This window comes from Molothrus aeneus, chromosome 10 (genome assembly GCF_037042795.1).
Source record: "Molothrus aeneus isolate 106 chromosome 10, BPBGC_Maene_1.0, whole genome shotgun sequence".
NCBI classification, from domain to species: Eukaryota; Metazoa; Chordata; class Aves; order Passeriformes; family Icteridae; genus Molothrus; species Molothrus aeneus.
The window spans coordinates 22923862-22948149 of NC_089655.1; the positions used below are offsets into that span (position 1 = coordinate 22923862).

Here is a 24288-nt window from a genome sequence, read left to right on the forward strand (position 1 = left end):
GCCACCAGGAATCACAAAACCCAATGAAAGGGATTCACATTCCCTCTCTGCTGCCTTTAAACCAGCTTTTAAAAGAAAAGGGGCCAAATTGGAAACGAGCAGCAGCAATTCCAACCAGGGTGAAGCCAATCCACTCACACTGGGAGGAACAGGCCTCCTTTGGATGTCAATTCCTTCTGCACAGGGGAAGCAGAAGGTGAAGCAGAATTATCATTAGTTTTCATTCATCTTAGTGGGCACTGAGATATGGGGTTGTTTTTCTTGTTCTCTGGAGGAACCCACAATGTAAGTCACAAACAGGAACATGGTGAAAGCTTGGGACAGTCTAAGCTACACTGTAGGACACTTGTTTTACAAAGGAAATCCTAAAGCACCCTAAACATGTTTTCAGGAGGGTTAGTAGAGAATGTTTGCCATTCTAGACTTTTTCAAAGTAGAACTTAATACTACAAAAGAATAACTTCTGTGGTAATGATGGAATTCACTCCATGAGTTTTCACTCTGCTATTCAAGACTTGCTCCCAAAAATAAAGGGAATGTTTTCCAGGTACTTTATATCCTGAATGTTTACCAAAAGCAGTCAGATGATGAATTACATATTTTTGTGTGTCTGTATGATAAACCATTTGTAAAGGTAATGCTGTGTGAATATTAATAAAAATGCAGGGAGCTGGTATTGTTTCTCAGGCTATATTGATCATATTAATGAGAATGGTAATGTATGTATGTTTATTATGATTAACAGAGCTCTGTTCATGTTGCATTTTCCATTGGAATGAAATTAACTTTCTGTTTCTAAAGTTGCTGAAGATGAATATTAAATACAGAGAAATGATTGGTGAATAAGCTCTTCAAAACCCTCTTCACGCCTATATCAAATTTAGTACACTTGTTATAAATTAATCTTGAAAACTCGAAGTTATTGGCAATTGTGGATGGAAAAACCCAAAGGGGGAAGAACCTGATCTAAGTAACAAGAAGTACAATGAAGAAATTTCCACTTAAAAACGTATCTTAACAAAATAATTTACTATAAATGAGCTGCTGTGCCACTACCAGAGTAGAGAGAATCCAGCCTATAATTTCAGGGCCTATGCAAAGAGAAAACATAGCTGCAGGAATGAGACAAATTCTGTTTACACCAGAGTTTAAACACAGGTGGTTTTAGTTTGTGTTTTGATTTGTTTTGTTTTGTTTTGTTTTGTTTTGTTTTGTTTTGTTTTGTTTTTCTGTCTAGCATTTCTTTTCTGGGAGCAGTTCAAAGAATTGTATTTTTTCATTGCCTTAGGACTTGCTCCTGCAAATGGTAAAAAGGGTAGAAAAGGAAAAAGATTCTTTCTAAGATCTTCAGTGAAGCTCACATTCCTGGTCCAGCTGAAGATGTCCCTGCTCATTTCAGGAGGTTGGATCTTCCAACTTCCCTTCCAAGCCATACTATTTGATTATTTTCTCCAAACAAAATTAAGGGCCTTCTCTGAATAAATCTTGTCCAAGAAAGGTGATTTAACAAGATAAAAACATGAAATAGAGACCTGTCCTGAAGGTGCACAGCCCAAAACCTTTTCAGGACACACCATCAGGCCCCAGTGCCAGCACTCAAGTGGCAAATCTGGAATTACTGAAGCAGAGATGATTAAGCAATACCAGAAAATGAAAGAGCAGAGGATTAAGGAATTGATAAAAGATGATAGAATGGAGGTTTCCATGCAAATGGAACTTTATTTTTTCAGCACAAACAAGTTTGTGTAATCGATCACCAAAGATTGTCCATCCAAACCTAAATGGGCAGTGACAGGTTTGTGCAGGGTATTGGATTCCTGTCTGCTCACTGAAGATATTCCCACCATACCTCCACTGTTCTGTATGAATATTATTAGACCTTGAATTTGGTGCAAAGAACAGGGAATTTCACAGCCTATTCTGGGCACTGCAATTCTCATCATGAAGTTATTAGTAAGAAGGAATGAACAGTAATTGTGAGGGAACAACAAGGTTATAATCATAACTTGTTCCAAATTATACTCCTGTGATCTCCCTTTTGCTCTGACTGGGAGCTGCTTTTTAACTTGAGAAATTTTCAATATTAAAGCCAAGAAGGAAATTACTGGGCATCTCTTTGAACAGTAAACTTCCTAGAAATGCAGAAATTGTCATAATCAGCAGGTTCACGGGCTTCAAAGTGCTGTGTTCACCTGACAGTTCTTTCAATCATTTTTTAGTAAAATACATCTGTAGCCATCAAGGCATTGTGTAATCCCCCCACACACCTGTAAATTATAATGTGGGATGTCATGATTTATTTCATAGCATAAAAGCTGTTAAATGAATACTGACAGCACCATTAGCATCCTGATCTTGAACTGAAGTGCAAGTCAGCTCTGCTTAAGTCATCATTCTCAGGAGCCACAAATAAATGTGCACTCAAAAAAGGTGCCATGGGTTAATCAGAGCTGAATTAGTCAGGAAAAACCAGTGAAGAAGGGAGCAGGTCAGGAAATGACAGCCTGAAGCTTTTATTCCAATACTGGTTCTTGAAGCAGCCAATACCAAAGACCCCAGAACACAGAAACATGGGCTGAAAACTTGATTAATCCAGAATTAACTGAGAAATATTGATATTGCTTCAGCATCTTGTGCTCTGAGTGCTCCCACCCACACCTCTTGCCTTATTCCCTCTCTTGGGAAGCAGAACCCAAATGGGCTCCACTCCCTGGACTCCCCTTTGCCTTCTGCCTTCCAGCAAGAGTTCTGGTGAAAAGCAAAGCAGAGAGAACCAAATGAACTCACCTCAGAGTTAATTCATCCCACCAAGAATCGCCAATTACTGTTGCTCTGCCCTAAATCCCAGATTCCTTGATATCATCCTCTAGGAAAGAAAATGGCTCCTTGTGCTTGCACTGAAATAAAATGTTTAATTTCTATTCTTAACCTCTTCTGAGCTAATGGAGATCTGTGACTGTTTGAAATACAAATCTACTTATTCTAAAATTCATGTTCTGTTTGTTCCCTAATGTAACACTGCCCACTTTGTTGTTCTCCTACACATTTAAACAATTTTTTCCCCTCATGCAGATACTGTCCTTTCAGGAGGTGAAATCTGGATTCCTGTCCTTAGAGCCTTTAGAATTCTGTTGTTTTATAAATATTTATCACAACTCTTTTAATACCAACAGCTGTGCTCCTTTCACATGCAGAGCTGGTTTTATAAAGGGTGAAGTCCCCTGTACCTCTTCCCAGGTTCCACAAGATTTCAGATTGTTCCCATTTGGCCCTCCACAAACAGGACTCAACACACCTCCAGGATGAGAGTTCCTTCTTAATGAGGAATAATTGTTCTCTCTCCCAGTACAGGTCTTATCCCAGTTTAGACATTATTTCTCCCTTTACTTGCATGTTTATCCCAGTCATTTACTCCAATCTGTTTGTCCAGCTAAAGGGATCAAAGGCATTCAAACTAAAACACAAACCACTCAACCTCCCAGACTGGCAGGCTAGTTAGTTCTAGAGTCATCCCTAATAATTCACAGCTTCTGTGAGAATCTCCAGATTCAAAAAGTTGCTTGAATGTGATCATTTATTAAGTTATTCCCTTTGATGAACCCAGAACACCACAAAAAGTGGATTTATTTTTTCCTTCAAATGAGGGTAAATGAAATTTGCCTGGCTTTTCCCCCTGTTACTTCCAAAAGGACACATCAGTCATTCCAAACTAACATGCTTAAGCTGAACAACTATTAAATAAACCCAAATCATGCTTTACTGTGTGCTGAGGTGGTTTCTCATTCTAAATGGAGTGTTTATTTTCTCATTTAGAGCTCCAAATGGGACCCTGACTGATGGAATAAAATGGCCAGTCTTCACTAATGCTGAGCAAAAATATTTGACACTGAACACCAAAACTTCTGAGGTACTGACAAAACCACGAGCTCAGCACTGTCGATTCTGGAAACACTTTTTCCCCAAAGTGATGGAAATGACAGGTAACAATTCTTTTCTAGATGCTTTTGTACAAAACTTTCGTGCAAGGATCATTTGCTGGATGTTAACGTGATAATTGAGTTCAGATCTTCCTGTTCCTGTTTGCAACTGAGATGTTCATTTGGGTAGAGCTGAATTGGTGTTGGATTGAGCTGTCCATGCTGTGCTGAGGGTGGACCCCAGAACGTGCCCTGTGCTTCTGGCTTTGGGGTCACCACCCTATTTTGTGCCAGGACAAAACCTGGGGACACGCCACGGGCCAGGACTTTGTGATGTGCAGTTTTTCTGTCCCAAAATTCTGATGCAGCCACAGTGTGAGACACTGAGTGCTGAAACCTCTGCTCTTGGGTAACCCCTGAAAGAGTTTTGGTGCCACCAGGGTTCCTGGGTGCTGGAGTGAGCAGGAAAATCAGCACTAAAGGAGAGTTTGCACTGGGAGCTCTGGAGGCTTCAGATGTTCTGTATAAACTGTGGGACGTTACAGGATGTTATATTTGGATTATATTATCTATTATTTATGGGATTCTATTTTATGCAACCGATCCCCTGAGGATAGGAAGTGCACTGCCACTGCCAAGAGGGGATTCTGGTTTCCAGCTCACGTGAGAGCCCTGTGTTTTATTTCTGGAGTGTCACTGCTGAGAGCCCAGAGCCTGCAGGATTTGCCTGTAGAAAACAGAACTGATTTGTGCCTGGCCATGTCTACAATGGATTTATGAGATTTCACTGCCAGGAAAAGTATAATTGTTTGAAACTTTAGGATCAGTTGAACAGAGAAGACCCAAATTTTTCCAAGACCAATGGCGCTGTTTTACCAAAGCCCAGGAATAGATGAAGCCTCTGTGCTTTGGATTTCAAAAGGAATTGATTTTATAAAGTGATTTTGCAGCTCTGGAATCACATTCTGCAGCTTGTCTGAGGGAAGGTCTCGTTTCAAAAATGAGATACACTTTTAAGATGTTAATTAGTAATTTAAAATCTTTCTCTAAGACTCAGTTTGAATGCTCGTCTTAAAAAACACGTAAGCCTTAAAAATATGTAAACTGTCATGATGCACAGATGATTCCTTCTGAAATAATTTATTCTCTCCTCATTTGAGTCTGTGACTGTATTATGGCTCAACTTTTATCCCCTCTCAATTCAACAGATGTTTTTCAATTAAATCAAGAGACACGAAATCAGTAGGTAAAATGAATAATTTATGAAGCCTACTGTGTGATTTTGAAATCACAGCTTTCCCAATTACGGGTGGATTTCAGGGAGGTTTCAGAGATTCTGACAACTTTGTGCTGAGCCAGGAGAACTGAACTCTTTTACATATTCCTTTAACCTGGCTGGGAAACCCTAGGGAAAAATGTGGATCCTACAAATGGGCTGAGCTTAACTAAGCCTGCACGGAGCAGGAGGGAGCAGATCACCAGAGTCCAACACATCCTGGGGGAGAGGGGAGCTCTGCCTGGTCCTGTGGGGTAAGGAATGATGAAGCAGCACTCAGGACCTGCCAGCAGACATAAATTCATCACTGTGCCACATTCGGTAATTGGCAACATCAATTTACATAATTTAATTAAAAGAAATTCACGAGCGTATTCTTAGCAAAAAGAGAAGAATCGTCGTGTCTGGATCCAAATATAGAACTGAGGCAAGAATGTTGTCAACAAGTGGCACTGCCTTGTCTTGTATCATCTGTCAGTCCTTGAAACATTGCAGTAATAAAAACAGTATTTCCATTATGTTCCCTGTACAATATTATCCAATTCTGACAGAAAACCCTTTGAAATCCTGTGTACAAATGTGATATAATAGCTTATATTGCAATAATTCTCCTCACTGAAATATTATTTTGCATTTTCTCTCTCCCTTTATGCCCAAAGGACAGTGCACAGCATTAATGCAGAGATTTCCTCTTGTTCTGAGGGTCTGTCCTTTCTATTACTCCTTTCATTGAAATGTTCTTAGGAAAAGAAGGTTGCTTTAACATGAGGTGATATAAGATGACAGGGAACAAGTAAGGAATTTTTATGTTCTCATTGTTACAAGTTCAAGTGAGGTTCAGCTAGGCAAAGTAGAATTCTATCAGGTAGAACCCAAAGAGGATAATCAAAACAACCGATTTTGCAGAAATTATGATTTTTCAGCATCAAGTGATCAGGATTTGCCATGGATTTGCTTAGTAACCCCTTGCCTAATTCCTGACCCACTCCTAGCCCAAGCCTTGCCACCCACTGAGGGATTTTAGAGCCTTTAAAGGCCAGCTCCAAATGTGTCCTGGATCTGAACCAGCCTGTTCCCATCACAGGCTGGGTAAGACAAGTTCCCTGAGGCAGTTAAATAGATGAGAAATAGATATCTTTACTGTTAGAAAATTCACATTTTCCTCAAGCAATCATATCAGATTTTTTTAAAAAAAAATTATTATGGTTGTGGGGTAGGAAAATAATAAGGAAAAAATAAGGCTCTCCCAGTAACAAAAGAGTAACAGCCATATATAAACCACGGCTTTGATACCTCTAGACTAATTTGAGTGATTTTGGAAGGTTTCTCAAGGTATTCTCCTCGGGTTTCAATTAGAAAACCAAAGACACGAGTCAGAACCTGGATTTTTGTGTCCAGGACCAGTAGACCTGGGCTCTCAGTTCCAGGCAGACACAATTCCTGCAGGAATTTACCCCAATTTCCAAGGCCCTGAGCACACCCTGCCCAGGCCAGGGCAAGCTGGGGACACTCAGCATTTCCCATTCCAGCCTGAAACCAGAGGGGTTTCTGCTGCCTGCTGCTGCTAGGAGAATCACACTCGAGGGACAGTAAACAGTAAGTGACTTTTAAGTGGCTTTTAGAGCAATCATATGTTAATTATAAAAGGATCTGTGTTAGACTTTAGCTCCTCAACACAACCTTTAATGCATCTAAAGCCCTTCCTGTTTATGTGAGCCCGTTTCCTCTTGATTGTAGAACGCTGCAGGCAGCCAAACTTTCCATTTACTCTTCCATTACTATTTTACTGTGCCTAATACATATTTTTCTATTTTATTTGATATTACTGGATCATGTATCATCTATGAAGAAATCAAGCTTGGTCATATAAATACGTTACTTTTTAAAACCACCCTATAAAGATCTTTTTTATGTGGAGGCAGAGAAATGCTCAATCTCTTGACCAATGAGCAACAAAAATTATTTTATTTGCTGTGATCCTCCAACCAGTATCTGGATTCTACAGAGATAAATACTCAGGGTGGTAAGAATATTAAAAAATTGACTAAATATAAAATTCACCATCAGAATTAAATTAAATTTCCACGAAGTTGGATACTTGAAGAAATGTGAATTAATCACAGGTAACCTCACCAATACTATCACTTCTCCCAGCAAAGACTTTACTCATTGCACCTATGAACAAAAATTTTCTGTACCTAAACCATCTAATTTCTTTCCAACATTTCATTCCATGTCAAGGAAGATAACAGCCCTTGGAATAACTCATCTCCCAGAGAGCTCTGCTGATTTCTGGAACAACTAAAAAAAATAAAACAGAGGATTTTGTAGTCCTTAAAAACACATCTGAAAATGAATATACTGCTGTGTCTAACAAAGCTTTGATATCCAGACAGTGTGATTAAAGAATATTCAGTATAGATATTATTTGTGATGTTTGTGGAGAAACTCTCACCATGAGAATCTACAGCATAAACCTGTGGCATTTATCATACTACTGAACCCAGAAACTTGAGGGTTTGCAAAAACCTGCAATCATGAAACCTGCAATCGTGAGGTGTTGAGGACAGAAAAATTAATTCTAACTTGTCATCCCTTATTAATTAACAGCTATATGGCCTTTATCCCAATCCTCAATGTGGTTTTGTGTGTTAACATTAAGATTAGCACTTTATTGGCACATCCAGCAGTTCAAAGGATGGGATGGGGATAAATTTAACTTTGCTGTAACACCATTAAAGTAAGGGAGAGATGGAATGAGAAGAAATCCCAGCTGAAGAATCAAAAAAATGCCTTTTTAAAATTTTGATCTGTTAAACTGGAGCCTTTCAGAGGACTGATTCATTGCCTGCAGAATCTCCCCTTTTCTCCTGCCCAGCCTCACTGGGCTTTGCACAGGAATTAAGGGAACGTTTGGGATTGCCCCAGTGGCTTCTAGAAAATTCCTTGTTTTCACTGTGAGCTCTGAGCTCACCCAGTGCTCTGAGCTGTAATTATTGGTCAGCTTGGACTCTCTAATCTTTTTCTCTTTTGCCTCCCAGCTGTCAGCTCATCTAAGTCATGGGTGGTTGCCTCCCGGAGATTGATGATGTTGGTGATAATGGGATGCATTGACTTGTGACTTCAATTTGGATCTTATCACTGGGGGGAAGAAAAGCAAACAAATGGGAATCCAAGTTCTTATTTCAGTGATTTCCATCCCCCTTTTGTCTTTTAGATCCATAATGGTGGCTCCTCTGAATTTTTTGATGTCTTCTTTCTCTAGCTGGCTCACTTGTTCACCATAGTCTTTAAAAAGAACTGAAAAACCCCATAATTTATACTCCAGAACAGTGACTTTTAATTAAAGATGTGTCTATGGTAGAGATGTTTCGGTGTCTTTGGGCAGACTTGAAACACCTCTTCACCTGAATAATTAAAGAAGAGAGGTTTTTGAGTTTCCTTTTTAATGCCTAAGTGGAGGTTTTGCCTGAATAAATAAAACTGGACACCCAAAATCAAGAAGAAAATGAGAAACACAGTTCGGGCAGTTTTCTCCAAATAATACTGCTACTGCTTCATACACTGAATTACCAATCCATTTGACTTAATGTGAAAAATTTGGCTTTGCCTGAGACCCTGACTACATCTTTAAATTAAATATGTGTAAAGGAGAGTTCTTAGAGTCAGGAAAGCAGAATGTTGTGCATGTTTTGTTCCCATGTTGCTGAGTTCTATCTGCATAGTTAGCAATGAAAATGAGATCTTATTGTTACCAGCACTTCCAAATCATCTCTGAGTTAATGGCAGTTGTGGCCTGCAGAAAGGAAATTTTAAAGTATCTGAACTTTCCTTTGATCTCTGTTATAACCAAGCTTATTTACAACTTTGAGCTGAGGGAGAAGGATGTGGTTAATTTATTGACATTTTTTTTTCCATATTTGTTCTTCAAACTTTTCTTTTTGACTGCATTTAAAAGTGCAGAACTTCCTGGAGAAAAAAAATATCCTGGTTTTATTTCTGGTCTCACTGGAACCAAGAAGTAAATCTCATTTCAAAGTCTCATTAAATTGCCATCTGGATTTCCAGACCAGAAAGGTTTGCAAACGTTGAGCTAAACTGCAGATAAGCGACCAAATTACTGGAAGCTTCTCCAAGCTAAATCTCGGAATCAGTGAACTCTCTCCCCCGAATATTCTCTCTAGTGATGTGTAAAACACTGAACTATTTCATTTTCACATCACCAGTTACACTTGCAGTGCTGGCAGGTCGTAAAAAAGGGGGAAGGGGTGTATTTATGGAGGGAAGAAGAACAGCAGAAGAACATAAAAGCCAGAGGAGCATAAAGAACCCACGGAGCTGTTACCTCAGGAACACCATCCCCAAGTTTTTCTGGAAGTGAGCCATGCCAGTGAGGGACACCACCAGAGCTGGGTCCAGAATGAGCAAAGCATTCACAGTTCATCAATGGTTTCTGAACTTTATCCTGAGCTCTGCAGCTCAAACAAAATGATGAGCATCAGCGACTGATACAGCCTGCAGGTTTTGTCCGCATTTTGATGCTGTCTGGGATGTTCCTCTCATGGTGTTAATCACCTTTTGGGGCATCAGGAGGGAATCCCTGTCCATAAAATACTCTGGGAACCCCGTGAAATGCTGTATTTTTATGACTCTTCTCATCCTCACCCTCTGCTCCCGTGCTCATAACAAATTTGGCAATAAACATTTCCTTGGGACTCAGGATTACTTGGAAAGTGCTTTAAAGGTGGGGATGAAAAAGAAAAAGAGAAGATGGTTTCATGTTGACATAGTGCACATTTGACAGTGTCCTACTCCAAACCTGTGCCCTTTATGCTTTAAATTTGGGGATTTGTTCCATGGGAGGTCAAGAACCTGGACACCCATTGAAATCCATTAAAACAATGGAAATCCTTTTGTTGCCTGAAACAAAGTTGTGATTTCACGTTATCTTTGCAAGCATCTCTCTCATTTTGCATTATTTAGTCTTCAAGGTGTGTGGATTTCAATGCAATGCAGGGTATATTTAACCAAAGGAATATTTTGAGGATAAAAAAAAGAAAAAAAAGTGACTTTAAAATGATGATTTTTATGGACAGAAGAATTATCCAAAATGCATTTAAAAATATATATATATTTAAAAAAATCCAAAGTGTATTTATTACCCTGACAGAATGATATCTTTACACTCCTCCTTTATGATGTAAAGACAAAATACTAATCACTGAATTTTCAGTCATTCCAGGTTTAAGAAAAGAAGCAAAAGACCATCCCATAATGTATTTGGAGCAGATGACATTGATAATCAAAATTATTTTTCAATTAGCATACAAAGAGATTCAAATTTAGATTAATGTAACCCATTTCATGTTTTACAGGAAATATTGATGAAGCAGAACGAGAGTGGAAAGCAGGATTCCATCGCTGGAACAATTACATGTCAGACTGGAAAAATCAATTTAATGATTACACCAGCAAGAAGGAGCTGTGCAGTCTCTAATTAATATGTTTACTCTTTCCAGTGTGTCCCTAGAACTGTTCATAAGGCAAATATCCAGGTAGCTTCACAACCTGTTGAGCATTAAATATATTATGCAGATTAAAAGGAAATATGACAGATACAACTCTGATTTCAGATCTTTCATTTATATTTTACCTCCTCTCTCAATATAAAAATATAAGGCACCCACACCCTTTGAAGCTTCCCTGGGTTAAGTAGGACTGTAGAGATTAAAGGCTGGAGATTAATGATGTACATATTCTTATAAATACTCACTGCTTAAACTCACCCTTCAAAGAAACAATGCAATCTGTTAGGGGAAAATGGATTTTATTTGAAACAGAAACAGCAGTTTTACAGCATTGCCACGCAGAGCACAATCAGATTTAATCTTTAACTGCAACGCCACCTCACTCAAGCCTTGTTTCAGACATAATTTCATCAACATAAACATAAAGATGCAATAATTCTGCTGGATGCACCAGGCAATATTTGCTTGTTAGACCAAAAAGTTTTAAGACTGCCATAAAAGTGGGAATCAGTGCTTCTTCCTGCCCAAATATGTGGACAAAGCCATGGCAGGAGAGGATTTGAGCTGTGTGTTGAAAGCCTAAATCAAGTGCTACAGTGAAATAAGCTGGAAAACCCAACACCTTCCCCACAATTCCCATTTTTCAAGGATTAAAGAATTATGGACTCACAAATAATGAATTCACATATTTCCAGCTCAGGCACCCTGGTAGAAGTCCCTCCTATGGAGGCAAGCTCCAATTATGATTTTTTTCTGTCCACTCAGCTGCCTCCTGGTTGAGGGACACCCCACATTTACAGGAACACCAGGGGCAGGATTTTACACCTGCACCAGAGCCTCAGTCCCTGTGTCAGCAAATTCCCAGCCCCAAAAACTGCCAGCAGAGTGGGGCCTGGCCAGGAATCTCCTGATGGAAGGCTGGGGAGAGGATCCTTGCAGTTGTGACCTTGGTGGGAAGGACCCAGAGGACTCTTTGCCACGGCCAGGTGAGCTCCCTGCCCTGTGAGCTGGCATCTCCCACACTCCTTTCCACCTGCTTGAGCTGAACCCATTAAAAACCTCTAAAGAAACCCATGGATAATTCTTTCTCCTTCCCTGCTTCTGGATGGGGCTGGAATTTTTTCTGCCTGAACACCACCGTAATTGGTTGCTTTTCACTGGCCCAACTGGGAAGAATAAATGCCAAGAATTTGATGAATGTAAGTAGTATGTAAGAGCAACAAGCCATCTCGTAAATAAATTATCCTGAAGCTTTCTGTAAATGCAATAGCATCTCAGTGCATCTATTTTCTGTGCTAGTGATTGCAAAATGCCTCCTTGGATTGAGCTGAAGAACTCCAGATAATGAACTGAGAGTGTTCTCTTCCTGGCAATCAGTTTGACCACACGGGCTCCCTCCAGTGAAAGGATTTATTTATACAGGAAGGCCAAATTCTGCAAGAGAGGATGGCCTATCATCTTTCCAGTTATTTCTAAGAGAACACAATTATTTCCCTGACTACTCTATGGAAAACCACCTTTTAGCACAGGATTTTCAAAGGCTGCAGTCAAACCTGCACAGAGACAAAAAAAATCTGATCAGCTGTGAACTTGCTGATCAAAACTTGAAATTATCCGGGATTCAAAGGCCCTTTTTGTGTAGCACTACATGTTTATACCAAAGGTAATTAGCCAATTACATAGATTAGCATAGTATTTATCAAATATTCTTCAGGCTAACCCTGGGATAGTGAAAATAAACACAGAAGGGTGAATTTTTTGTCCATCCCTGAGCATTTTTGGCACTCCCCATTTTATTTCTGTGCTGTTCTTCACAGATATGTTGGGTGCTACTGTGCCCACAGTGAGCCTTGACAGCACCATCAAAGCAGCATTTATTTCTTCAGCCATCCTCTTCACTGCAATATTTCCTTATCCATCTGTCTGATTAGCCTAATAAATGGGGGAAAAATATCTGAGCCAATTAAAATGTAAAATAACCTTTGGAAAGGTGCTGAAGGAGTTTATAAAATATTTGGTTGTAAAGGTGGTTTTTGTTTGAGTAAAACAAAGGTTAAACCACTTTTTGAAGGTTTTACTGATTTTCTTGGTGTGACTTGCTAGCTTTGTATTTATTCACCTGCTGGGAAATAATATCTCCATTTATCATTCAAATGAAATCAGTACATCATGTAGTCATTCATGGCTCATATCTGCAAAAAAAAAAAAAACAAAACAAGGAAAGCCTGAAAGCCTGAAGTACTTGGATGTAAGTGGTTAAGGTAGCGAAGAGTGAAAAAAGACTGTGATTGCTGAAAATGATGATTATATATTAGAGGGATATCTCACCCAGACCTTCCTGAGGACGGAATGTTGTTAATTGATGTTTTATTTTCATTCCTAAGAGCCAAGAAACACAGGTTTCTCTGTGAAACCTGAGAAAATGTGTTGCTTCTTTCTTACCATCTTTGATACCCAAAGCAAGAATTCTGAATTTAGTCACAGAGTCGATGAAAGATCAGAACAAGATGAACTGCAGTGCCAACAAAAACGTTGGCATTAAACCAGTTGTCATTGGGTTTATAATCTCCCAGGTTTAATGACAGATATTTCACACTTATTTTAGATGTTGGCATTGGAGGACTGAAGTCAGACATTTCCCAGCAATCAAACCCACCATTTTTTTTTTAATTTACATTTTAAATGTTTTGTCTGAAGTACTTTTTGTTGGATAAGCTTTCAGTAAAGTTAAGCATTATATGTGTGAAATCCAATCTGAGCATCAAACTCAGAAGAGTTGGGATGTTCATGGTACCAGGCCTGGTCTGCAAAGCTGGACCAACCAACGCTGAAGATTTCTGGCTTTCAACAGAGTCCAAAATTGTCCTTAACACAACTTGGACCCTCCCAAAATTTCCAGGCTTCCTCCCAAGTGCAGATATTACCCTCATAACCCCCTCACAGCTTTTTACCCCTCATAGCTTGGATTTCTGGAATGGAAGTTCAGGCCTTGCCATTCCAAACCTTGGCTGTCACTCTGATGTTTTCACACTAAAAAAGGCAAATTTCTGTTGCAGTGGAAGGCTGGGGTTTGGCCTTCTTTGGTCAGTAGAGGCTCAGTGTGTTTATCCAGCAGAGATTTCTGCTCTATAAACACACGGATTTATGTAGCCAGTTAAATCTTCATGAGGAGACAGCTCATCCCCACCAGCTCAGAGCTGGGAAGGTGTCATTTCAACAGAAGAAACTGAAGTATTTTGTGGCTTTTTTTTTAAACAGAAAAATTAGTATTTGAATTAGAGTTTTGTAGAGAAAATTATTTTATAAAAGAATGGGCCCTTCTAATGTTCCTGTCCCAGCAGATCATTACCAAGTGGTTTGGCTTCTATAACCCACAGATACTGAATGGATTAATCCGAACATAACATGGGCAGAGGAGGGACATAAATTTGTCTCTATCAACATCACAACGTCGTCTTCAGGGGCTTGATTATGTTTTATCATTTCTCCTGGCTCAGCACCAGTTCTGCACCATCAGCAGAGCTATTTAGAGGGACATAACAAACGTCACCATGCTTGAGTTACACCTGCAGCGTGTCCAGAGTGTGGAGAGCAGCCTGGGCTGGTCCTGCCCCCTGACACTGCCACTGTCCTCCTCAGCTGGAGGGGAGACTTGCATGAGTGAGAAAATAAACATCCCCAAAAAAACAAAGAGAGGAAAATAAATATGGAGGGAAAAAAAAAAAGAGGAGGAAAGGAAAAAAAAAATTAGAAAATTGAACAAAACTCCCACCAAACCAAGCAAACAAAAAGGTTCCCTAAAAAATCCCAAAAAATGAACAAAAACATCCACACTCCCCACAAAAAAAACATCAAAGAGGGCAATTAAAAAACAGAAAAACAAAAAATGGGAGGAAGGACAGGGGAAAGGAAAGGGGAAAGGAAAGGAAAAGGAAAAGGGAAAGGAAAAGGGAAAGGAAAAGGGAAAGGAAAAGGGAAAGGAAAAGGGAAAGGAAAAGGAGGAAGGAAAAGGAGGAAGGAAAAGGAGGAAGGAAAAGGAGGAAGGAAAAGGAGGAAGGAAAAGGAGGAAGGAAAAGGAGGAAGGAAAAGGAGGAAGGAAAAGGAGGAAGGAAAAGGAGGAAGGAAAAGGAGGAAGGAAAAGGAGGAAGGAAAAGGAGGAAGGAAAAGGAGGAAGGAAAAGGAGGAAGGAAAAGGAGGAAGGAAAAGGAGGAAGGAAAAGGAGGAAGGAAAAGGAGGAAGGAAAAGGAGGAAGGAAAAGGAGGAAGGAAAAGGAGGAAGGAAAAGGAGGAAGGAAAAGGAGGAAGGAAAAGGAGGAAGGAAAAGGAGGAAGGAAAAGGAGGAAGGAAAAGGAGGAAGGAAAAGGAGGAAGGAAAAGGAGGAAGGAAAAGGAGGAAGGAAAAGGAGGAAGGAAAAGGAGGAAGGAAAAGGAGGAAGGAAAAGGAGGAAGGAAAAGGAGGAAGGAAAAGGAGGAAGGAAAAGGAGGAAGGAAAAGGAGGAAGGAAAAGGAGGAAGGAAAAGGAGGAAGGAAAAGGAGGAAGGAAAAGGAGGAAGGAAAAGGAGGAAGGAAAAGGAGGAAGGAAAAGGAGGAAGGAAAAGGAGGAAGGAAAAGGAGGAAGGAAAAGGAGGAAGGATACAACCAGGGTGGGGGAGCAAGTCTGGCAAAAAATGGGAGTGATAAAAAATAAGGTGTGAAAAGAACCCAAACAAATAAGGGGACAAACAAGAATTAAAAGAAGACCTCACACAAGAGCATCTGCCCCAGAATGCTCAACCAGGGAAGGGTTTCACACCCTCCACTGAGTATCCCAGTGTCTCTGTTCCAGTAACTCCAGCCAAAAATTCCTCCCCATGAACTGCCAAATAAGTTTAGGAATTTGACAGTGATTCTGAGCACGGGGTGAGGAATGAGCCGGGCAGGTCTGGCTCTCTTGGGGGCTGCTCTGGGAGATGCTGCTGCCAGCTGACTCCTTTCTCCCTGTCTTTTCTCTTCCAGCCCCTGGAATTCTGGGCATTTGCCAAAGCCCCAGTGCCCTTGGCCAGGCAGAGGCTGAACCCAGCACCTGTGTAACAGATCTGTGCAGCTGGAGGTGTTTGCCATGCCTGCTCCATCTGTTCCACGTGCCACAGGTGTGCTGATTTACCCTGGCTGAACTGGGAGCAAGAAGCCTTTAGAATAAAAAAAAATAAAGAGTTCCTGGCTGAATGACTTATTCCTCTCTTTCTCCATGCTCTGTTTTTATTTATCCTCATCTACACCTCTTTTCCATTGCTGCTGGATGAGCATCATGAAGCTTCTTCTAAAAAATCTCTGGTAAAATACAGAATTTTAGACTGTTTGGATACTTTGGGATCTACAACAGGAATTTGGCAACAGGGTTAATATTTAACAGCTTGACTCTGTGAGGTGGGAGGACCATATTGTTTCTTAGGGAATACGCATCCATGCACACAGATATCCATGGAAATACAGGTTCAGCAGCATGGAGATGCAGCTTTATCTGCTGCACTTTGAAAACAGAACCCCAGCATCTTGCTTTTTTGCTGAAAAATAAAATACTCACAAAACTTTCTGATATAAATCATCACCTCAGCCAAATGAGTTACTCACAATCAAAAGTTCCAAAGCTTCTCCCTCGGATTTCAGTTGTTTCAGGTCCAACTTTTATGAACAAACATAATTAGCCATTTTGAAATGCTTGGCCAGACAAGATAATTCCTGCCTGACCCCTGCTGATTATCCTGGTTCAGCACAGGAGCCTCGCAGCTCTTTGTTGATAAACCAGATCAGCTGCACTCACCCAAACTTTAACTCGTGCACTTAATGACTGCAAAGCAGTGATGTGAATCTACAATTAGTGCAGGTGCAAGGTTTGGAGAGGCTTTTAATTGGGTTGCAGGTGAGATTAACTCGGGCTTCCAGAAATGCTCCAAGTGCAGGGTGGGGAGGCTTCAGCCCAGTGATGGTTTGGATGGGTTTGGGGAGAAGCAGCAGAAAAAATGAACTTTAATTCCTGCACAGGATCCTCTACACAAAGTGAACAGTGATAAAAGTTCCCTCCCTGACAGCTTGAGGACACTTCCAGAGCCTGTGGGTGCTGTTTTTTGGGATTTAGTGAATTTGGTCATTACATGTATCACTCTTTAAAAACCCCGGCATTCTTTTCGGGGATCTGGAGCTAGCCAGGAAATTATTATTGTATTAAATCATCATTGTATTGAAAATTATCCATCTATTCCTTCCAAATCCATATTTGTCTGGAAAAGAGCACCAGCTGCTGATATTTCCAACTCTGTTCCATTTTAATATGAGCCCTGGTTGCAGGAGTTAATGTTTTATCCTCTATTAACAAAACCACATGTGAAAGGTGTGAGCCTGGGAGCGCTGGGGTTAATTATTTTAATTTATGAACTATTTATAAGTCCTCAGTTAGAGTGAGAAGTGGTAAAAGTGTGTAGGTAGAGAGGAGTTCTCACCACAGCTCTCAATGTTCCCGATGAAATTCCTCCTTGCAGGATGTTTAATCACCTCATCAGCCTCTCTCCAGCACAGCCTGTGCAGCCCCTTTCCTTACAAAATAGTTACATTTCAACTGCATTTTAATACTGATCTCATTTTATCATCTCACATGTGAGAAAATTGAGGCTTTAACCCAGAAGAAGCAGCAGAAGATGTGACTGATCATTTATCCAGAATTGTTTAGAAAGTAATTCAAAGGACCTTATTCAGGACGGTGAGAACCAGCTGAAATTACACATCCAAAGGGATGCTTCTGAAATATTGAACTTTTCTCACTCACTAATTACAGGGATATAAATTTTATAGGTACTGTTAGCAGAAGTTACACCAGTCATTAAATAACCCTAACCAAGCCTCATTTCTCATGACCTAAAGCAAATATATTTAAATTATTTTATTTTTTAATTAAGAGTTATAACTGCAGAAAAAAAGAAATAGCTCCTGTTCTATTTTCAGCATATTTTTATCTAGATCTTCATCCCATTTCATCTCTCATTTTCAGTGCTACAGTGATGAGCACAGTTAGAATTTTCCCCATCTCTGCTCTTAAAAAGACCTTGACCCTGGAGCTCTCACTGCAGAATTCTGGTTGCAAAAATGATTATTACAAACCAAAATCACAATTTCATCGACAAACACTCACTACTGCCTCCATTCCATAAAACTTCTAGATCCATCTATCTCTGGGAATGACACAGCACTCCCACTTCTTGATCATTGGGTGACTTTCAGTTAATTAAAATTTTGTCATTGCCCTCAGAGGAAACACAAGAACTCCTTTGAGTGACATTTGCAATCTTCCCTATCACTTAATAACCTGGGAGGTATTTACTATTTAACAAAAAAATAAAAAAATAAATCCACACCTCAGAATGTATTTTTCCCCACAGATTTCTCTTAATGATGAGCTAAATGGGAGAGTAAAGATGTGAACAAATTGTGTTTATCTTCTCCTCTTTGCAGAAGAGGAAAATCCACTACAAATGCCATTTCCCTTACATATTCCATGCTGCTGTTATTTGTGAGTAAATGGGCTCTGAAAAATGGAAGCAGAAACTAAAATTCTCTGCCAATCCTTGGGAGAACCGGCATTGTCTGCAGCCCACCTGAGGATCCTCTCTTCACCAAGGCCCTCCACAGATTTTTGTCATTGTCCCATAAATTTAATCCATTTCCCATCCTTATCCACACTCAGAGTAGGTATGATTCCAAATATTAAGGCCAACACATCCAAAAATTCCTTTCTAGAGAGAGGTCTTGACAAGAAATCTCTGCAGGAGCTCCCAAGCCTGGGACTTGTTAGTCCAGAGGGCAAAGAGGGATCTCAGACAAAGCTCAGCCTGCAGGGGAGGGAATGAAGCTCAGAGCAGTGGAGGCTTTACCCCAACATTTCCCCCACTGCAGAATAAACTCTGAAATTCCTGTCGATTCAAGAAAAATGACAGAATCCCTGAAAACCCCACTCTGTTATTTCTCCATTTAAAGGGAGATTTCTTGACACATATCCAACCCCTGCAGCCTGAATTCCTTGTCTTTCCCACTGGCATTGGTTACAAGCTCCTAAAAACCAGGCTGGAGTCAGAGTTCTGCAGTGAATTCATGGCATTTGACACTCATAACTCCACTGTTATAAAAACAGATCAGTGCATTAAAAACCTCCTTAATAACAGCTCTGTTATCCAAGCAGACATTGCCCAAAGCAATACAATTATTGGTCAATAATTCCTCTTGAGCTGTTTCTATTACCACCACTTTATTTCAACACTTGCCTTCTTACCCTTTGATCTGCTAATTATCTTTTTACCCTCTGACCCTCTCGACAATTCCCTGGCAATTTGATCCATTAATTACAGAGCCCACGTTCCCCATTTTCCACAGAATGTGCAGTTTTTGTGACCTTCTTCACCTTCCTTCCCACAAACACTTGCCATTTTTCTCTAGGGTATGGCTACTTCTGTAAATACACAGATAATGGTACAAAATGCTGTAATTAAAAAGTATTTTTGCATTTTTCTTGCAATCTTTTGGGCTTCATGAAAACATCTTATATAGTTTGTCATTGACTTAGATTTCAATGGAAATGAGCAGTCTGGTAAATGCATCTTTAGTACCATAAACATTGGATTTTTTCCCCAGTATTAAACATTGATTGTATTTCCATACTGGAGATTCTATTAAAAACACAGTTTCTGCTATATTTTGTGTAAAATAAAATTATAATTATAAAATTATAATTATATAATTATAAAAAAAGTATTTTCTGATTTAAAGCTTTTCTCATTTTATGAGCACGACCCACAAATTACTGAATATTCCGCATTGCAAATTTCCCACTCCCTTCTAAGCCAGATTCAGACCTAAATAAGTTCTAGAGTGGAAGAATTTTAAGAAGATAAACTTGAGCTTTTTACTTGTACAATCCAGAAATGATGGTGCTGTGGAAGGGGGACATTTTGGCGACTGGGGAGCAAAAGTTTGGAAGCTGGAACAGAACCTTGGTTCTGTTTGGGTTCTGCTTGGGTTTAATTAATTTCTTGTGACCAGGATATCCTGTAAGGACTCCAAAGAATCTCTCATTCTACCAGGAAGTCTCTGACACTGTTGGGTTTCTCCTGTGTTTGTGCGAAAGGACACTCTCATTTAAACCTCCAGTGCCTCAGATGGTGATGTGGGGATTTTTCTGTTAATATTTGGATTTTTAACCACAGATTTAGTTCAGAACTGAGCACTTTGTAAATCTCCATCAATAAAATGCAGCAGAACACAGGCATTGCAGTTAATTTTATTCTCTTTTTCCGTGCAAATGCTCACTTAGTCCTTTGGCCAAAGTTACCAGCTGCTTAAGGTAATGGCTTTGTGCTGTGTCCACTCAAATGAACTCAACCACTTCTCATTCCAGAGAAACCTATGCAGAGCTGCCAAAGAATGATCATTAATGCAAGATTTTTCTTTTTGACAGCTTTTCTGCCTGGAAAATGATTGATTGGGCACTTCTTGGATAAATAATCTTTGCAGTTTTTAATATAGAGAATCCATTTTAATATCTGCATCATAAAAAACAAGAAATTCTCATTTCTGTGCATCCAGTTCTTTTCAATCAGATTATTTTTATAAATATGAGGATTGGAAATGCAAAATGCGTCTTGCAGAGCAGAGGTATCTTCAATAATCCAGAGGAAAATCTGCTAAGGAATAAAATTCTTCTTGCACAATTTCAAACCAAAATTGTGCTTATTGAATATAGTCCTGTCTAATCATATTGACTTATTCTTTCTTTTTTCCCTTTCAGACCTAGCTGGTAGCATATAATTTGCCATTTTTCACATTAGTTCTTAAATAGCTCACACTTCCTCGCATCACGAGGCACTTAACAGCTTCTCAGTAATCTGATTGTTCAATTGTCTGAAGATTTCAGACACAGAAAAGCCAAGTACAGGATCAGCCTGAAATACTTTGAAATACAGGAGGCCATTCCAGCGCAGCTGAAGCAAGTAATGGAGAATTTGTAAAATAAAACACAAAGGAATGAGTTGTGGCTGGCAATAAAGACGTGAGCAGCTCCGAGGGTGTTTCTGTTTGAGTTATGGAGCTCCTCAGGAGCTGTTTGGGGATCAGGGCTGGGCTGCTTGGCTTCCCTTTATGGTCCCCCAGCCGGGTGTCTCAGGGCTCCTGGGTCCTGCAGTGCTTCAGAGCCACGGGAGGAGCTCAGCCCTGATGGATGGCACAGCTCACACCTGCCAGGCGCCTCTCTGAGCTGCTGACACCGTGGTTTTCCTTCCCTCCCACCTCCTTCATGCAGGAAAACTTTCTGCTGCTTCCTGTGCTGAATATCCCGTCAGGTATTCCAGCCTGGGATGCAGCATCCCAGCAAAGACCTCCTCAACTCCAGACCTGCACTTGTGACTAACCTGAAATGTGCAAAAGGAAAAGGAAAAACTCATTTGTCAAGAAAATCGTCAGAGAGATGAACCATCCCCTTGAATCAAACAGCCTTTCGAGTGTAATAGCTATCCTGGTCAATATTTAGATTATTAAAATCCAGCAAGCTACAAAATATGAACACATACAATTTGTTTGACATCAGAATCCAGAGTTCAGCTGATTGTGGCACTTTCTAATCTCCAGTTTCAATCCAAATTCACATAAGAAAAACACTTAGGTAATTTTCTTTTGCCATCTCTCACTAACCACTAAGTAATCTCTCTATTTTTCTTTTGAATCCCTGTGGCAAATTGCATCATGTAGGCTTCAGTTACTCGTGTATTTATTTACCCTTTCCTTTCTGTCTCTTGCTTTTTCCCTCTGTGTTGCCCGGACTGTTACTCAGTGTTACGGAATTTTGAAAAATCAATTATTCTCTACCCTTTTGCTTTATGATGGAAGAAAGACAAGGTGATTTTCCATACAGGTTGCCATACACAGAATTCAGCTGCAATAATTTCTTCATTCTTTCTTCATTCTGCCTTTCCTACCACTCCAAGTAGTTTAAAACTCTTAAAGCTTCAGCCTAGAAGAGTTTTTTTCCTTTCCCCAGCTTGTGTTTGTCCCTTGAGCTCCCAATAGCAATGAAACTCCAAGATTTAAGAAAACTTTCTGGTTTTATTTTCAGTCATCCTCTGATTTCATTCTCTAAGATTTTTTTTGCTGCCAGCCGTTTCAATATTTCGCACTAAAAACCTCATCTAAAGGTGCTTGAAGCCTGCCAGCCCTGCAGTTGGGCTTTGTGGGCTTTAAAGTGAGCCCTGATTTACCCCAACCCTTCCAGCAGAGGATCCATGGGTTGTGCCTGGGCTCAGGCACACACAGAGTCCAGAACAATTAAGCATTTATTTATAGCTGAAGTTGAATGCATGAGTAAGGCACACATGCTCAGGAATTGCAATGCTTTGTTGACCTTAACATTCCCCAGGAAGATTTAGGGAGGAGTGAGGTGCCAGCTTCACTTTTGCACCAGGGGCCTCTCCTATTTCTGCTGGGAGGGGCCCAGCCTTTAAACCTGGTTTAGCACTGACATATTTACCTATCTTTCCTCTTCTCTTCTCTCCCTGTGAAATTTGAGCAAGAAGCTTTATTTGAACAAGAGCTCTTTAACCTCATCACAGGCAGGGTTTGTTTTTTTTCTTCATTTCAATCTTGTGATTAATTAACACAAACCCCAGTGATCCTGCTGGCCCTGCCTGGAGAGGAGCTGGTTTGCTTTTTGATGAGGAGGAAGCAGCCTCCAAACAGAAGCAGTGCCCCAGGACAGGAGTCAGTGGGCAAAACCTGAAACCCAGATCATCAGGAAACACAAATTTACTGTGGGGGTGACCAAACACGCATTCACTGTGAGGATGGCCAAACCAACTGCCTAGGAAGGTTCTGGAGTCTCCATTCTTGAAATTATTCAAAAGGTGTCTGGACACAGGATTATGGAATATTTTGGGTTGGAAGGTACCTTAAAGATGATCTTGTTCCAACTCCACTGCCCTAGGCAGGGGTATCACCCAGTAGAGCCAGTTTCCTAAAGTCCCTTCCAAGCTGACCTTGGCAACTGGCTCTGGGTGGTCCTGCTTGAGCAGAAGGGTTGGAGCAAGTGATCTGTGGAGATTCCTTCCAACCTGAACCATCCTGAGACTCTGCGAATGTGTCCATTAATCCAGAGCCTCAACGTGAAGCACATCAGACATGAAATGTGAGGATGTCAAGTGCCTCTGACATCCTCACATTCTGCCGGGAATGAAAATACACTGCCAGGAGCAGTAAAAATAATAAAATAAGTCATATTAGATTAGGTTCCCTCCATCCAATGAGGTTCCTAAACTGTGTAGCACCCCAAATATGATAATATTTAGATCAAATTTTTGGATGTCTTTGCTCACTTATGAAGCCTCTTGGCCTGCTCTTCTTTGCTCTCCTATTTCTGTAATAAGAAATAAATATTTCTTCGCCTGGCCAAATTTTTTGAACTGAAAAATAAACCTGTAACTCAGGGCATGCTTGGAAGTGTTTACAGATGCTCAGTAACCCCGTGAAGACTCTCCTGTCCCTTTGAGTTTAATGGAGGCTGACACGGAATTCAATGAAGTGCGAATTTCCCTCTCGATTTCAGGAGCTCTTTCCCTGGATTTATTATGCCTGTGATTCCACCCAGTGTCTGTGAACAGTGTTATAACACAGCCACCAGCTCAGCCAGGGCATTCCAATTGAGAACTCAGAGACCAAAATCTTTTGCCATCAGCTGCCTCCAGTCCTCAGGTGGGGTGGATAATCTGGATTTAACACTCTTGAGATCTGCCTTTTATTACTAATTGGTTTCATTTATTTTGGAGCAGTTTCTTATTAGAAAGGGTGAGTCCTCTGCTTTTAAGGGACACAACCAAATTCTTCATGCCCCATCCCTGGAGGTGTCCAAGGCCAGGCTGGAAGGGGCTTGGAACAAACTGGAATAGTGGAATGTGTCCATGGCAGGGGTGGAATGAGATGAACTTTAAAGCCCTCCCTACTCCAATCATTCTATGACATCAATAATGTGTTATAAGATGCTGCAGAAGGGTCTCGCAGACCAGAGAGACCTCAGCAGTTCCATCCTCCTCCTGGGGACTCACGTCAGGAGTGGTGGATGGTAACAAACCCCATGTGGGGCAATCCAAACTGCTCCCCATCTCACAAACAGGGGACCTCACAGTGTGCCAGCTGGGCAGCCTGTGGAGATCACCTGCTGGGATATGACTTCAAAATATGGATTTTTGTTTATTCATTTATTCATTTTTTTATCTTAAGTGTGAGTAAATTGCCATCAGCAGGATCACTGCAATCCTGGATCCTGTGTGGGACAGAATATTTGGCCTGCAAGTTCCTCTTGCAGACCTGGCAGGGCAAGGTTGAGCTTGTTATCCTTCTAATCCTGCCTCAAGCAGGTGCCTGGAAGGAAATGGAGTCAGAGATCTGGTTTCTGTCCCCACTGTGCTCCCAGGAGTGATGACAGAGTTATCCTGGGACGGGCGTGAGCGGGAAATGGAAGGGAATGGCAGAAATGCCCTGCCCGGGTCACGTACCACAGAACTTCCC

The 24288-nt window shown here is 40.5% G+C and overlaps 1 protein-coding gene across 3 annotated transcripts in view; it reads left to right on the forward strand.

Moving 5' to 3' along the window:
- The window catches only part of BCHE (butyrylcholinesterase), a 28053-nt gene extending 17239 nt beyond the window's left edge, over positions 1-10814 (forward strand). For all 3 annotated transcript variants that reach the window (XM_066556448.1, XM_066556449.1, XM_066556450.1), the window contains exons 3-4: positions 3814-3980; positions 10569-10814. In XM_066556448.1, coding sequence (XP_066412545.1) covers positions 3814-3980; positions 10569-10690 — 289 coding nt within the window. In that variant the 3' untranslated portion in view covers positions 10691-10814. The remainder of the gene's footprint in view (positions 1-3813; positions 3981-10568) is intronic.
- Positions 10815-24288: the final 13474 nt, after the last annotated feature.